Below are 17,806 nucleotides of genomic sequence, written 5' to 3' on the forward strand. Positions count from 1 at the left end.
CTATGTAATTAGGTGCATACACATTAGGATGATTTCTCCCTATTGAATTGATTCTTTCACTACCATGAAATGTCTTTGTCTATAAAATTAATTTTAACCTTAAAGTCTACTTTGGCTGATATTAATACAATTGCATCAGCTTTGCTTTGGTTAGGGTTTACCTAAAATATCTTTTTCAGCCTTTTACTTTCAACCTATCTGTGATTTTACATTAAAGTGTATTTGGGTTTTTTTTTCTTCTTTGAAAGAGTGCCCCTGAGCTAACATGTTGCCAATCATCTTTTCTTCTTCTTCTTCTTCTTCTTCTTCTTGTCCTCAAAGCCCCTCAGTACGTAGTTGTATATTCTAGTTGTGAGTCCTTCTGGCTCTGCTATGTGGGATGACACCTCAGTATGGCTTGATGAGCAATGGAGGTCTGCACCCAGGATCTGATGAAACCCTGGGCCGCCAAAGCAGAGAGCACAAACTTAACCACTCAGCCACAGGGCCAGCCCCTATATGGGTTTTTAAAAAATCCATCTGACAACCTCTTTCTCTTAATTGGAGTGTTATTCCATTTATATTTAATCCATATGGATGCATTCAAACCATGTTACTATTTAGTTTCTATTTGCCTTGTTTTTTTGTTTCTCCTTTCTTGTCTCTTTTGGGCGAGTCATTTTTACTATGCCACCTTATTGTCTATGCTGTTTTTTAGTTACTTCTTCAGCTTATTTTGCTAGTGATTGTTCTAGATATTACAATATACATCCCTAACTTATCACAGTCTAACCTAAATCAAAATTACATTTCACCAAAAATAAAAGGACTTTAAGATACCGTTCCATTTACCCTGCCAGCCCTTTTAACTAATGTTGTGCCATTGTTGTCATATATTTTACTTATACGTATAGGTGATCTTCATTATTTGCTAATTCTGTATTTGGAAATTCATCTACTTATTTATTTAGTGCCATGTTCTTTGCATTTTTGTGCTTTTTGTTGATCTTGCCATTTAAAATGGCCTCCAAAAATACTGCTGAAGAGTTGTGTAGTGTTCCTACGCACAAGAAGGCTGTGATGTGCCTAGTGGAGAAAATCAGTGTTAGGTAAGATTTGTTCAGGCATGAGTTATAGCGCTGTTGGTCGTGAGTTCAATGTTAATGAATCAATAATAGATATTAAATAAAGTGTCTTTAAACTGAAACACACATAAAACAAGGACACGTATGACCCAGTTAATGAAACTGTTGTGACCAGAGCTTCACAGGAACCTAACTCTGGATTTCCTCTAGAGGCACTGGTTTAGTATTCACTAATCCAGTGTTCACAGCAACTGTACAGAACGTTAAGTACTGCAGATAATGAGAACCGACTGTATACTATAAATCCCCAAATATGTCTTGCTTTACACAATCAAGTCCCTTTTAAAGGCATCTAGAAAAGAAAAAAATAGGCTTTTATATTTACCCACATACCAGAGCTCTTCATTCAATCTTGTAGATCCAAGTTTCCACATGGGATCATTTTCTTCTAGCCTGAAGAACTTCCTTTGCCAAATTTGTTAGCTTTTGTTGACAAATTTCCTCAGCTTTTCTTTTTGTCTGAAAATGTCTTTATTTCACTTTAATTTCTGAAAGATACTTTTGCTAGATACAGAATTCTGGGTTGATAGATTTTTTTCTTTCAACCCTTTTATTGTCTTCTGTCCTGAATTTTTATTAATAAGATGTCAACTTTAATTCTAACTGTCATATGCCTGTACATGATGTTTCCTTTTTTCCCAGGCTGCTTTTAAGATTTCCTAGTGCACTGGTTTCCAGCAGTTTGACTATGATGCACAAATGTGTGGTTTCCTTTATATTTATTCCACTTGGGGTTCCCTGAGATTCTTGAATCAGCAGATTGATACCTTTTTAGATTTCAATTTAAAAATTTATTTAAATATTTCCCTGTGCTCCATTCTTTCTCTCCTCTCCTTCTGGGACTTCAATTACATGTATCTTAACTTTTGATCATGTCCCACAACTCTCGTACATTCTGTTCTGTTCTTTGCATTCTGTTTTTCTTTTTGTGCATGAGTTTGAAAGTTTTTTATTGCTCTGTCTTTGGGTTCACTGATCCTTTCCTCTATTGTATCCAATCTTCTGTTAAATCATCTAGTAACTTTTTTTCACTTCATATATTGTACTTTTTTAGTTTCAGAATTTCCATTTTGGTCTTTATTAGCTTCCATTTATCTGTGTAAGATTTCTCTCCATTCATCCAATCTGTCCATCTTTTCTCAAAAGTTCTTTAACATATTGAAAATAGTTGTTTTATAGTTCTTGTTTGCTAATTCTCACATTTGGGTCATCTGAGTTTCTACTGATTAAAATTTTTCTCTTTATTATAACACATTTTCTACCTTTTTGAATCTATATATTGGATCAGATTTAGAAAGTTCTCAGCTATTATTTTATTAAATATTATATTCTGCAGTTGTAGAATGTTCATTTGATTATTGTCTACATTTGAATTCTCTCAAAACACTCTACCTTCTTCCATTTCATCCATTTTTTTCTTCCATTTTCTTTAACACATTAATCACATTATTTAGAAGTCCTTGTCAGCTAACTCTGCTATCTGCTTCAGACCTGGATCTGCTTTTATTGACTATCTTATTGCTTGATTATTGATCACTTCTTTTCCCTGGCTTGTTTGTGTTTCTAGTAATTTTTTGTTATTACTGGACATTGTGGATGATACACTTAGAGACCTTGGATTGGATTACGCCATCTTCCTTTAAAGAGTGTTGAATTTTGTTCTGTTACACAGTTAAATTATCTTGTTCCTGTTGAGGTCTGGTTTGGGGCTTTGTTGAAGAAGATCCACTTCAGTTTTGTCTTTATTCCAAGATCCAAGTTCTTAACATTAGGGTGTTCTCCTTACTCCCAGGGCATGGGCCATCTGTGATCTCCACTAAATGCCTGAACTGTCCACTGAGATCTCTTTACTCTAGCTGGGTGCAAACTCCAATATTTTCCCAGGACTATGTGACCTCCAGAATCTTTTAAGCTCTTAGTCTCCCAGCAGGTGCTTTCCACCAGAACTTCTGGAATCATGCTCTGTGTAGCCCAGGAGTGCATTCAAATTTCTGGAGTTGTCTCTCTGCAACTCCCTTCTCTCCCCCTACAAGGTCCAGTGGCCTTAGCACTCCAAAATTTGATGTCTGCCTGCTCAGCCCAGTAAGACTGCTGCTCCCTGTTTGGGATCCATCTCCCTGAACCAGAGAACGTAAAATCCCCAGGGAGAGGGTCTGGGTGAATGTAGGACTCATCTCTTGTGTTTCCCTGTATTAAGCATATCAGCCTTGCTTAGCTGATGTTCAGTGACTTCAAACAGCTGTTTTGTATATTTTGTCCAGATATTATAGTTGTTTATGGTAGGAAGGTTAAGTCTCATCCCAGCTACTTTGTCATTCTCAGTACTGCAAATCAGTGGAAATTCTAGAATTCTTGTATCTACATCCTTTGGCTGATATAGTGTAAAAGTATGGGAACAGGGGCTAGCCTGGTGATGTAGTGGTTAAGTTTGCACACTCCATTTTGGTGTCCTGGAGTTTGCAAGTTCAGATACCGGGCATGGACCTGCATACCACTCATCAAGCCATGCTGTGGCAGTGTCCCACATATAAAATAGAGGAAGACTGGCACAGATGTTAGCTTAGGGACAATCTTCCTCAAGCAGAAAGGGGAAGATTGGCAACAGATGTTAGCTAAGGGCCAATCTTCCTCATCAAAAAAAAAAAAAAAAAGTATGGGAATAGCATTTGAAGAGTCTAAATAGTTGATTTTTTCCTTTTTGCTTTCCACAAATTGGGTTTGTTTATACCATCAAGTTTTCTTTCCACTTTGCAGAGGCTATTATTAACATTCACTCCGACAGAAAAACAATGCACGTTTCTGTCTCTAATTTTTTTTGGTGAGGACGTTTCACCCTGAGATAACATCCATTGCCAATCTTCCTCTTTTTTTGCTTGAGGAAGATTAGCCCTGAGCTAACATCTGTGCCAATCTTCCCCTACTTTGTATGTGGGATACCTCCACAGCATGGCTGATGAGTGGAGTAGGTCCACGCCCAGGATCTGAACCCACAAACTGGGGCTGCACCTAAACAGAGTGCGTGGAACTTTAACCACTTGGCCATGGGCCAGCCCCTCTGCCTCTAATTTTTAAAGAATATTTATGAAAAGAGGAAATATGCACGTAGACAATCCAAATAATTTTCTTTTTACATATCAAAATTGACATTAAATACATCATCCCTATGTTCTAACATTTGTTTATTTAGCTTTTCAGATCTGTTTTATTTCCCCAACTAGATTATAAATTACCTGAGGGCAGAGATTCTGACTTCCACTTCTTTACATCTCTCATGGGCTCTAACACTTTCTACCATACACAATAAATTACTGTCAATTGATCACACTCTTACCGTCATTTGTTTATATCTATACTGTCATGTGACTATTCTGAGCCAAACATTCAAACCATTGGTGACATAATATCTGAAACAAAGGGAGGACGAAAAGAAGCATACTCAGTTACATCTTCTCTTCTTAAGGACACAGCAAGTTCCTGCAGTTGGTGGGTAAGCTTATCCAAAAGACTGTGCTCCTCCTTTTTTTTCTGATCATAGTTCCCGACAGGTGCAGGTTCATCAGCCTAAGAGAGAATAGAAGTCTATTTCACTGAAAAATTTATTTCAGTTCCCTATTACATTTATTTTAAAAGAAAAAAAACCTCCAATAAGGGCTGGAAGACAAAGCAAATACCAACATGAGACTAGACCGACCTCAGAGAAATAAGATTAAAAGGAACGTAGATGATCATGTTGGAATGCAAACCAAATGAAAAAACAAAATTATCCTACTTGTTTCGGTTGTTTTCTTGCCCAGGTACTGCAGACACTCTATAGTCAGGAAGGGACAGGCTCCAGACAGAAGACCGGCTTTGGAGTCAAAAAGACAAGTGCCAACCTCACGTTCTGCCGCTTACTGACAGCGAGACACTGGGCAAGCCGATTCGCCTTTGGGAGCCTCAGTTTCCTCACCTGTGGAAACTAGGTTTTCAAATTTAGGGTCAGTCTGCCTCCTAAATCAAAGAGGTTTGCGTCACTGGAGAGATTCAGAAGAGACGCTCAGTGACCACTCGTCTCAGATGCAGTGGAGTCATCCATAGGCAGGGGTCCGGGTTTCACAGGCCTTCCACTTCCCGTGCTCTGGGCATCTCTGGCCCTGGACACCTCGCTGAAGCTCAGGCTCATACTAAAAGGAAAACTCCTGAAGGCACTGCCAAAAGCAAATTCTGGGTCCTCCTGTTTCTACTGAGTCATGGAAATCAGAGCTGCCACAGATACAAGAAGCTTCTTTACCGCCTACCCTCAGGGCCAGATTAGGTGCTGTCTCCCCACAATGCAGTAAAATGAAAACAATTCTAACCTGTAAAACATAAAACTTACACAATGCAAAAATACACTAGCTTCTTCTGGGATTTTCTGAGTCCTCAATGCTGAGGGAGTTCATCAAAGCTGAAGTGGTATGAGTATTTGGAGCCTTGGCTTTTCTGCTCCACAGCACACACTCAGTAAGTGTGCTGGGCAGCCAGCACTGCCCACATTACACTTCACCACTAACGAACCCCAGAACTTACCCACTCTAATAGATTCCCACTTAACGAAAATACTTGCCTAAAAGCAGATTTTTTTGTAATATGATTAGCCGTAATACTTACTTTGTTTAATTTTTGAAGAGTATTTTTATTTTCATCTATTGCCTGTTTTAACTGGATACATCTAAATTTTTAAAAAGAAAGAAAAAAGATTGATTTTTCTATTGTCAGAACCAGAAAGTTATTTTATAAAATCATATGTCAGTCTTTAAGCAGGCGAGGCAGTTGGCCATTGTATGAATGATGTTAACAAATTCACATGCAAATACTTCTCCGCCCATTAGCTCAGGTGACCCTCACCGCCAAGCTCTCAGGCACACAGGATAACCCTGGCTCAGAAAGCTGGAGGGAGTCGGGCTTCAGTTTCCTACCCCTAAAATCAGGAAAGCACTGAACTTTAAAATGCTTCCCCAGTCCTAAAATTCCATAAACTTAGGACCTAGCCAAGGAGACACAATCAACAATGATAACAGCTACAGTGCACTGTGCACGGGCACAACAGTGAGCACGCAGCAGCACCGCCTCATCTGAGCCTCACTCCAGCTCGAGAGAGGGAGCTTCCAGAAAGTGGCCACTGCTGGTCAGCGCAGAGCAGCACTGTGAAGGCAGTGTTCACGATGCGACAGCTGGGCTCTCCTCACCACGGCGCACTCCCCTTTTGAACTTGGCCTGTCCCTACGGGTTCAGCGTTTTAGTTATTCCGTAGACAGCTCACATGATTTAGCTGAAGTCTTAGACGCCCAAATAAAAAAGAAGTAAAAAAAAAGGACTGAAAATGGGCTACAGCTAATGATGGGAGTTTTCAAAAATAAAATGCTTTATCAAATAATAATCTTCAAAAGTCAATATTTTTCTGCTGTTTGAGTCAGTTCTTTCTTTTTCTTACAGAGGCTAATGAAATAAGCAGTGAAAAGGGGGACAAAAATCCTTTGTGAAAGAGTCAGAAAAAGAGAAGTGGAAAGATCAAACTGTGGCTGACCCTGCTAGTTACCTACCCCAGAGCCCTTCTGCCACCTCCTCTATGCTGGCAGGGTCGGCCTCCCACTGACACCTAAGGCAGGTAAGAGGGGCCAACGAAACGTGAAAGGAATGTTAGGCACTTCCTCCCATTTTATCCTCCCTGATGTGGTGTGTAAGGAATCCTCCTCCTTTCTGCTTTTAGATGCTGATGCCTGAGGACTTGGCAAAGGTGAGGAGAGTCATTCCTGACAAGCTGAGGATGGCAAAGCAGAAGGACAGCAAGGGCTGGTCCTTGAGGGCATCAAGAGCCACTAACCTACCCTGGGAGAACCTGTCCCCACATTTTTTGTTACATGAGACTGAGAGCAAAGCCGCTCATTTTAACAGGTGTCCTGTTACTTGACCAAAAGAATCCTAACTGAAACTCAGCCTCAGAAATTTCACTTAAGAGCCCGAGTGGAAAACTATTTTCATGGAATATACAAATAACACAAATTATTTATTACAATTATCCCCTTCCTGTCTATAAAATTATTAAAATCCTCAAACTGTTCAGATATTTTAAGATGTCTGGATCAGGATAAAAACTAAGCACATGTTCATCTTCACTGCCTCCTGAAACCCCACCAAAAAATGATTAAAATATTTTAAAAGGTAATGAACCTTGGGCACAAGAGACTGAAAGAGGGACCGCCTGTCAATAAGAGATTTCAACAAATTTCTGCTGCCTGGGAAAAGGATGGAAGCACGTTCTTCTATAAAGAGAGGAAGAAGCCATACAAGCGTAAGAGGGGCGTGATCTGCTGGGAAGAAAAGGCCACGATCTGGGTCGGCAGGTACGAAGGACAGAGGGTCAACTGACGTGTGTCTGCAGCAGTGCATCACGAAGTTCCCCAGGTGAAAAGCCAGGCACAATGGCTGGCGTTGGCTTTACATACTTTATTATACAAATTAAATAACATCCACAACATCTAAGCTATTAAGAGGAAAACCAGTCTTAACATAATCTAAGGTCTTTACATTATTCAGGGAGAGAGTAAAGATATCAACTAAGTTTAGATCTAGTTAAGGCCCTTTTATCATAGGTCTTTGACTTTTTAAAAAGTCTGTTCTACAGAAAACCTGACAGTTCTCCTTTCTCTCACCTCATCCCTCTCTACCTACCAGAGGACCCTTCTAAAAAGAGAAAAGAAATGAATGAATGACCTGGGGAGAATGATAGCTGCCAAGGAAGTTTCCTGTACGCCAGAGTTAAACCTGCTCTGGCACTGGGGGCTCCTCAGACTAAAGGCTAGTTCTGGGCCCCTGAGAAGCCCTGCCTGTGTACGAAGAACTGCACTCTCATCAGAGGATAGTACCAGTAGGAAAGACCAACACACACAACAGCAGAAGAACCCCTACAGCTCTCTAGAATAATCAACCTCATCCCTTATTCTTAAATAAAAGTGGATAGATAACCTAAGGGCCACTGGACATAATAAAGAAAACCAGCAACATGGAATATAAAATTTAAAACTAACCAAAATTAAATAAACAAATAAGCTGAGGCCAGAGGAACCAAAGACAACACAAACAACAGAAGAGAGCTTAAAAAAAAAATTCCCTAATCATGGAAGTAGTAAGGAAATAATCTGAAAACATGATGCTATGAAAAACAGAACAATTAAAGAATAAGCAAAAACACTTGTCAATTAACAATATGGCTGGTGAAATAAAACATTCCACAGAAAAGTTAAAATGAAAAAACCAGGAGAATCTCCCAGGTGTAAACAAAAGACAGAAACAAAAACTATTAATGGGGAGAGAGCTCTAAGGATAGTCCAGCAGATAGGATGCCTGGCTCAAAAGTGTTTCAGGAAGAAACAGACAAATAGAAGTAAAAAGTTATCTTTTAGTAAAAGAAGATCTCCCAGAACTCATGAAAGACAAGAATTTTCAAACTGCAAAGACCCACTGGGTATTGAGCAGGATAAAAACATCGTGACGAAATCTCAAAACCTAAAGCTCAAGAGAAAAAGCCCCTAACCGGTCAATTATAAAGGAATGTTCACCAAGTTTATCAGCATCCCTGGGTGTAAAGAAACCTGACAAGGCGTCAAAGGTTTAAGTAGAAATTATTTTTACTCCATTTCCAGCCAATTATTAATCAAACATAAGGGCAAAATGATATTTTCAGACATGCAAATGTCAATGTGAATTTTCAAATGACTCTGAGGGGATCATTTTATACACAGAAGACTATTTACGGTTATTTGGGTTTAAAAATAATTATTAATTTATTAAAATAAAATTTAAAAACCCAGTTTTCCCTGGGCCTTCAAATTCAGCCTATAAATCTTATGCTATTTTTAAATCTAGTAAAGCAAGGACAATCAACTTCACCTTTTCTTTCATTACTGTTGATTATTCAACTTGAACTAAATTCCTTAAACAATAAATTTTACTAATAAATGTAGTTAATTAAATTGCCTTCGAAGTTTTAAAATTCATTTAAATTTTATCTTGCGGGCCGAGTGGTTAGGTTCGAGTGTTCCGCTTCGGCGGCCCAGGGTTTCACTGGTTTGCATCCTGGGTGTGGACATGGCACCGCTCATCAGGCCATGTTGAGGCGGCGTCCCACGTGCCACAAATAGAAGGACCCACAACTAAAATATACAACTATCTACTGGGGGGATTTGGGCAGAAAAAGCAAAAAAAAAAAAAAAAAGATTGGCAAGTTGTTAGCTCAGGTGCCAATCTTTAAAAAAAATTTTAAAAACATTTTATTTTGCTTTTAAGCATTTTGAATGCCTGACTTAAACAAAACTTTTCCAAATGATTCTAATGAATCATTTAAACTAAAAGAATGAATCTCATGTTCTGTAGAATGTTACCAACTCTTTAAATACCCAAAACATACAGATTATCTTAATGATGTCCTAAACTTAACACAAAAGTATTAATAGTCTAATTTGATTTAGTTCATCATGTATATGTAATTTTAAACTCTATTTAATTTTAAACTCTCCCAGGGATTAAGAAAAAGTCAAAACAAAGAAACAAAAAAAACACCCACTGAGAGAACAGTTTTCCCATCTCAAGGGAGTTAAAGTCACCATCCTGCTAATAGATTTCTGACCAGGCCACAGGATCTGGGGCTACACAGGCCAAGGGCCCACCGTAATTCTGCCTAAGCCATCAATGTTCCCGCTGAACAGCTTCTATAGTTGCTGTCACAACAGCAAGCCCGTAACCTCTGGCTTCAGGCTGGTTTCTCCTAGATCCAGTTGTACCATGATGTAATTCTTCCACTTGATTCAAAGGGACCAAAGCCGGAAGATCCACTGAGACAGCACTTAGGTTCCTTCCCTTGCTTGTTTGACTTCTGCACTTCTGAGCTGTCTTAAAACATTTTTACGATCTTCCTACTTCAAAGCCTTACAGCAAAGTAATGTTAGACATATTGACTAACCACTGTGAACCTTAATTTTCTCATCTGCATTAATAAGTATCTCATGGTTATTGTGAAAATTAATTAAGAAAAAGTTCTTAGAGCACGGACCACACTGTCTGGTACACACAGTATAAATTAAACGTAACTTGCCTCTTTTTAACATTTTTAATTCTCTATTTAATCTTATCATTACAGTATTTAGACCCAGTAGATATAGGTAACTGCAAGAAGTATTTTAAACACGTTGTGGAAAATTTCATTCACTGTTACTTCAATACGTATTATTTCCCATTATTATTTTATCTTTTTGGAAACTGTACTAATAAAAAAAAAGGAAAGAAATAGTGCCTCAAACAATTTCTATGCTGTAAACACTGCTCATTGAAGGTAAGTACAATTCCTGGAAAGTTTAAACAATTTAGTATGCTTTACCTTTGGTAAATGTCTCGCCTTCTACTGGATTCTAGAGCTCCTTTCAATCGACTCTCAGAAAGCAAACTATCAACCTACAACAAATGGAGACAGTTTAATAGATCATATTGTTAAATGCCATATAACCTTAGGAAATAAATTTTAATTCTTTTTTCCCAATATTTTATAATGAACACTTTTAAACACACAATGAAGTTGAAAGAATTTTACAGTGCACACTCATATATCCACGACCTAGATTCTACCATTAACATTTTACTATACCTATTTGATCCATCCATTCATCAATCCATCTTATTTTTTACGTATTTCAAAGTAAACCACAATCATCCATACAGTTCCCCTGGAATAATGCTCCATGGGTATCACCAACTGGAGTTCAATATTCTGGTGTGATCTTTACATACAATGAAATGCACAAATATTAAGTATACATTTGCTGAGTTTGGGCAAATGCATACGTCCGTGTAACCCAAACCCCTATAAACATATAGGAAATTACTATTACCCCAGAAAGCATGTACTCCATATAATCCTTTCACGCCACAGGTTTTTGAGATGCTTCCATGTTGTTGTGTGCATCACTAGTTTGTTCCTTCTTATTGCTGAGTACTATTCATTGTATGAATATAGCATGAATTTGCTTATCCTTATTCTTATATCTTATATCTTGACCTAGTATTTCCCAAATGCCACATGTAACTTTGCCAATGCACCCACAAAGGAGGCACACACTTCTTTTGGGTCCTTTTCTATAGATCATGTGAAGAAAAAGTGGATGAAAAAAGAGAAATAAAAGTTCACTAGCTTCTTCTCTACTCTTGCTATCTTGCATCTGTATAAGCGTCATCTACAAAATTCACACACCTAGTGACAGAGTCAGCCACCACAGGCATGACCCAGATGGGCTCCTGATTATTTGTCCAGGGACACTCAGTCAGAAATCTGCCCCGTTTTTTGCTTCAAGTGTCCTCTGTGGGGACAGGGAGGAATCAGCTGACGCTATCAAAGAGCCCTTCCCAGCCTGCCAGGGTGGCAAAAGGCTCCCGAGCCAATTCTCTTCCAGGCTGAATTATCCTTGTCATAGTTTGTCTGTTTCATCTTTGTTTTAATAATAAATTTCCTGGTTTACTTCTGAAGCTTTTCCTGGTTCTCTCAATTTCCCCACAAATTCAAAATTAGATCCATCTAGCCAAAGCTCAGCGTAAGTCAATGCTTCAAGTTCCATATTTATTTCTACAAGAAGAGTATTTTGTTTTTGTTGCACTACTATAATTCCAATAGAGTCATTTCAGAAATAGTTATCAAATCTTTTGTACTTTTTAAACAAGTCCCAAATTGAATAAAATATGAGCATTCAATTAATTTCTTGTCTGCCAAAGATTATAAAATAATTTTATTTAGTGGAAACAATATTTGGTAATAGATCAAATGAAAAATAAAAGGTAAAATTAGTAAAATGAAATAAGAATTTCAGAAAATAAATTAACAATTCATTAATTACTACTTTTTCTTATTTTATAAAGTAACATACAGACAGTGTACAAACTTTTGAAAATATCAGAAAGTATGAAGACAACACAGATTGCCATTTTGGCATGTTTCCTATCTTTTTTCTAGTATATTATATATAGAAAAATTGTATTACTGTATTACTGTAAATGCTGTATATCCAACTTTATATTCTTTTTCTAACTTAACATTTTATCACACATATATTTTCCCTAACATTAAAATCTCTTTCACAAAATTTTAATCATGGTATTATTATCCCATCATAAGTTACTTATCCATTCCCCTGTTATTGATCATTTAAGTTGTATCCAGTCTTTTCTAAGTAACACTGTGATGATCACTTTTATATATCAATCTGTCCTAATTTTTAATTATTATCTATGGTAAGTTCCCAGAAACGTAAGCACATGAATATTTGCTACATCTTATCAAACTGCTTTCCAGAAATCCTGTGCCTTCTACACTGGAGTATGTGAGTACCTGTCTCATCACACCCTCCCCAGTACCGAGGATTGTGATTTTAAAATGTTGGTGATATCTTATTTCCTTCGCACTTAATTATCTTTGAAGATAATTTTTCTCAGGTTTATGAGTTACTGGTATTTCTTCTTTAGTTCATGCCCTTTGCTCATTAGTCAGATCTTAACATTTTCCTCACATTATTAGGATTATTCCTTGCCACCTATTTCGCTTGAGTTCACGTGAAGCAATAAGTGAAGAAGGCGCAAAGGGGGCATGGAGAGTGGAGAGATGTTGGGCGCAGAGAGGTTAGAAATGGTTATTTGCTAAAAGTTTAGATTTGGAGGTGAGGTCGGGTTGTTAGGGTTGGAGACTGAGACGCCAGGGCGGGGAGGCGGGTGGGGAGAGCGCTTCGTCGAAGGTCATGATTTTCCGGAGGTACAGCCAGTAGTTCGGCTGGGTTGGGAGCACAGGGCTTGGAATCAGGGTTTGGTGCTGGGATGTTGCGGGTAGGGGAGTGTTAGCACTCGGGAAGGTAAGTGGGTTGCGAGCAGGTTCCGACGATTAGGGTGCGCCCCATTTCTCGCCCGCCGCCAGAGCCCAGGCCACCTCACGGTGCCCAGGTCCCCCGCCCGACAGCCAGACGGTACCTGTTGCTTCAGTTCCTGACTGCGGCGCTGCAGGGCTTGGAGGGGATCCCGCGGCCGCCTCACCAGCATCTCCCTCGCCTTGGCGCCCACCTCCCGCCGGTCGCCCGGGAAACCAAAGCGGCGGCGCCGGAAGGTGACGCCATCACCGCGCGCCCACCGCGCAGTCCCAGGGCCTGGAAGGTCGGACGCGAGGACAGTGTGGGGAACGTCTTCTCCGGCGGTAGCCACCCTGCGACCTCCAGATCCTGAGCTGGCAGCTCGCGCTGACTGCCCCGGCACTCATCTTTTGTTTCCCTGTCAACTCCAAAGGATTGGAGTCGGTGGTCGGGGAGAATGCCCCACGGCGCACGAAACTACATGTCCCACAATACCTCAGTCTTATCACGGCGTTCTGTCGGAGTACTCGGTGTTAATGGCATTTGTTTTCTGATGCCAGTTTTGCTAAACTAATCATAAGATACAATTTAAGCATCTTAAACTCTTTCGTTAACTGCAAGGATAGCTTTCCTATATGGCCTTCATGGGATGAGACACGGTTTTGCTGCATACTCATGTCAAAAGGCAGCTTTTCATTCTTTGCTATTTGGGGTATTGCTGAAGTTTCATTTCATTCTATTTTTGCATGTTGTCCATCCTGAATTCTGTGAGGATGGTGATTCTGTCTGTTATACAGCAAGTCTGTCAGCAAATAATTATGATCCCCATTTTACACCGACTCACAGGGAGACTGTAATAACATTTCACCAAGTAGGACGGGATCCTTTAAATCCGGTTCCCAAACTCTCCACTACACCAAATAAGGAGGGTGATCTGAGCTCACTTTCCAATTGATGAACTTCACTAATGTAAATGAATGTTCTTCAGTACAACACATAAGTTAGTTCCACAGGCCCAGCTGCCTTACTGTTCATTTATGTACTTTTTTCTTCGAGTATAATATAGAATGACAAACCACAAGTGTCCACCTGACTGTATTTTCAGTGAACACCCTCCCACCCCCATATAACATGGCCCAGATTCGGATACAGAACATTACCAGCACCCTAGTGGTCTTCCTCTCCTTCTAGATCCTACCCAGTTCCACCCTCTACACCAAAGTAACCACTATCCTAACTTCTAGCAGCAAAAACTTGTTTCGCCTCTTTTAAAACTATAGAATGAGATCACACAGTGTGTGTCAGCATCTTGTCAGGCTTCTTTCACTCAACATCACGTTTGTGAGATGCACTTTATCATCGGGTGTAGTTGTAGTTTGTTCATTCTCATTGCTCTCTGATACTTCATTTTACGATATTCCCTAATATACTCACTCATTCTACTGTTTCTGGGCATGGCACATGGGTAGTTTCCAGTTCAGGGCTATTGTAAATAGTGCTGCTATTTACAGATATACATACTATGAACATATGTGCCCAGTGCCGGGCAACCAGGCATCTTTCCATATTCAGCTTTAGTAGATACTGCCCAGTTTCCCAGAGTTGCACTAATTTACAGTATACCAGAAGTGTATGAGTTTTTGTTCTTCGTATACTTGACACTTGGTATTGTATGCTTTTTTGTAGCTTATGTCTTTATTTTGAATTAATTTCTCCTTTATGGCTCATGATACTTAAAAGTTCAGTTAAATAGCCAGACATAGTATTTCCATTAGAAATGTTAAGAACAAAAGAGAAAAATAATGAGCGCTATAAAATACTTTTAAATGGATTAATAAATCAGTACTTCTAAGTCATCTTGTAAGAAGCAAAAAAGAAAAAAAGGCACTGAAGACAATCCATCATTTATGACATTCTTATTTATTTTAAATTAAATATATGTCCATAAATAAGGAAAAATATTCTGTATCTGGTTTATAGGCATTTCCATATTTTAAATGGAAAAGTTACAGGGTCATAAATATAGTGTAACTCTATGTTGGTAAAAAATAAACTAATAACCCCCCTATGTACGTGAATACGTATGAGCAATGAAGAAGGATGCAAAAAGGTTTATTATTCTTGTTCATCTCAGGTGGAAAGATGACTTTGACTTTATACATTTTTCTACCTTACTCACAGTTAGAAGCATTTATTCCTGTGAGTCCTGGATCAGCATCAACATCACCTGGGAGCTTGTTCGAAATGCACATTTTCAGGCCCCACCACAAGCCTACAGAATCAGAATCTATAGTTTTAATAATACCCCAGTGTTTCACGTGCACATTCAAGTTTAAGAAATACTACTTAGGTATTCACTGGGCTAAACGGGATGAGATTACTGACTGCCTCCTTTTTCATTAATTTACATTTCTTTGACTTCTTGTAGTGCTCAGCATAGTCACCTTAATGCTAGTCATTGCTTCTCTGTTGTCATCCCTTGATGCCATTATGAAAATCAAAGCAACTTAAAACAAGAAAGCTTTGCAGTGAGGTAGCCAAAAGAAACCAAAGCAAACCATGGCCAATGTTTCTCGAGATGAAGCTATTTCATAAAACTTATGATTTCCTTCATCAGTGTGTTAAAATGACTATCAAGTTTGTATTGCTTCCTCACAGGGGACACTGAAAAAGAATTTAAGGGCTTCCAAGAGATTCCTAATGTAGAACTAGTAGAACAAGGTGGCTAGGACCCCACTAATGGGAGATTGTTTATAGCAAAGAGAATAGAAAAAGTTTGCCATTTCAGGGTCCTAGAGTGAAGAAAACAATCTACTTCAAATAAAAGTGACAAATATTTATGAGCACTGTTGCAAAGCACTGGGTGGATATGTGGTACAAGATATTTATGGCACTGACCTCAAAGAGCTTACAAGCTAGCATATCAGACTAGAAACATGAAGTTGTATTACTACAAAAAAAATTGTCACAGAAGTGCCACCTGGTGTACAGAATTTCCTGCCAAGTGAACTATAGACAACTGGACACATTGCATTTGAGCTCTAGAGTAAAGTCATTCAACAAAGATGTCCACCAGGCAGCTGAAAGTGCGAAGCTGGAATTAAAAAACCAGGTGGGACAGTAAGATCTCAGAGGGGCTCTGCTTGGATGTGATAGTTAAGCCTAGAGAACGGCTGGGTAGCCAAAGGAAAGGTCAGAGCAGAGGACCAAGGACTGAAGTTTGAGGAACTTGGAAAAGGCATGAATAATCAAAGTTTGGAAACTCAGGAAAGTTCTGGGTTATTAGGAGATGAGGGAAGGAGAGTTTCAAGGGAGAAACTGGTATTATCAAATACTCTGGAGGTGAAAGGTAAGGATTCAGAACTAGCTATTAGGTATCAATGGCTCTGGAGGGTGCAAAGTGCAGACTGAAGCAGCTTAACGGGCAAAACATTTAGGAAGAAAGTGACGGTGGACGACTTTTTCTAATTAACAAATGACGGGGTCAACTAAAGGGATTTTTTTTAAGTCAAGATCTGTGCATGTTTGCAGAGGGAAAGCAAAAACGCTAGAAAGAGATGGTATACTATAGAACAAAGGAGGTCCTAGGGGGAGATGCAGAATTCAGCGGAGGCCAGAGAGGAGTCAGCCTTGGAAGGGTCCGGTGCATTGTCTCTTCTGAGAAAGGAAAGCTAATGAGAAAGAGCCTGAAAACAAGAGGCTTTCAACCTCAGCTGAGCATCACCATCACCCGGAGAGCTTTAAAAATCCTAATGCCCAGAACACCCCCAAACTACATAAATCAAAACTTGAGGGAAATGGCACGCAGGGGTTAGTATTTTTAAAGCTCCCTAGACGATTATGTGTGGCCCTGTTGAAAGCCACTGCTCTTGACAGAACTAGTTAGAGGAAGTGGAGAGATGAGGGAGCTCCCACTGAATGGCCTTAATCTCCTCATATGGTTGAGAGCGATCTTCTAACAATGAAAGTTGTAAACAGTGAGTTCCAGGAATGTGGAGAAACTGCGGAGAAACAAGAATGGTGCAGTCACAATTAGAATGCATTTGTGGTAGCCAAGGGAGAAAGGGAAAGGGTCTCTCCGCTAAGTTTGGTGGCCCAAAGTGAGAGCAAAAGCAGTGGTGAAGGGTAAGTGTATAACAGGGATGGAATCTAAGCCAACCAGGGAGCCAGAAATAAGTGATGAGGTGAACTGGCAGGGTGGGACAACCAGTGGTCTCAAGAGTGGGCGGTTCTGAGTGCAGAGAAGGAGACGTGGAAGATATGAGCTGTCTTCAGAGGAAGGTTTACCAGCTGAAACTAAAAAGGCCACGTATGATGTGATGATGAGCTCCAAGCCTGTGACAAGGTCCAGGGTATGGCTGAAGCAATGTGGAATGGAGCAGGAAGTCTGAAGTGCCCAATATGGAGCAGAAAGGGAGGCAGCGGAGGGAAGTAAAAATGGGCCAGTACAGGCAGCAGCTGTGATTAAAACAGTGACAAATGGCAGAAGGGAGGCGTGTGAGACATGTATTTCAAGTCAATAGTGTCATTCCCAGGCTACATGACTGGCATCATCATCCGTCTCCCAGTGTCCTCATTGCCAATTCTGGCTAACATGGAAAAAGTAACATCTCCATGTGAGGCAGTATTTTCAGGGGAAACAACAAACACATTTAAGCAGGGCGAGGGGAGAGGGCTAGAGCAGAAACAGCAACAGAGGCAATGTCAAGGGGAATTGCCTGCCACAGGGCAGGGGGCACACAAGCAGTGTAAAGAGGTAGCAGGCGAAAAAAAGGGCAAGATTAAGAATGG

At 39.6% G+C, this 17,806-nt stretch overlaps 1 protein-coding gene across 5 annotated transcripts in view; it reads right to left on the reverse strand.

Moving 5' to 3' along the window:
- Positions 1 to 13,491, reverse strand: part of NPHP1 (nephrocystin 1) — a 61,131-nt gene extending 47,640 nt beyond the window's left edge. For 3 of the 5 annotated variants that reach the window (XM_014852705.3, XM_070511744.1, XM_070511746.1), the window contains exons 1-4: positions 13,140 to 13,491; positions 10,516 to 10,589; positions 5,754 to 5,814; positions 4,561 to 4,685 (exon numbers count right to left, since the gene is read on the reverse strand). In XM_014852705.3, the coding sequence (XP_014708191.3) occupies positions 4,561 to 4,685; positions 5,754 to 5,814; positions 10,516 to 10,589; positions 13,140 to 13,208 (329 nt within the window). In that variant the 5' untranslated portion in view covers positions 13,209 to 13,491. The remainder of the gene's footprint in view (positions 1 to 4,560; positions 4,686 to 5,753; positions 5,815 to 10,515; positions 10,590 to 13,139) is intronic. The other 2 variants (XM_014852706.3, XM_070511745.1) reach the window with 1 other exon arrangement.
- Between the last annotated feature and the right edge of the window lie 4,315 nt (positions 13,492 to 17,806).

This window comes from Equus asinus, chromosome 6 (assembly GCF_041296235.1).
Source record: "Equus asinus isolate D_3611 breed Donkey chromosome 6, EquAss-T2T_v2, whole genome shotgun sequence".
Lineage (NCBI taxonomy): Eukaryota > Metazoa > Chordata > Mammalia > Perissodactyla > Equidae > Equus > Equus asinus.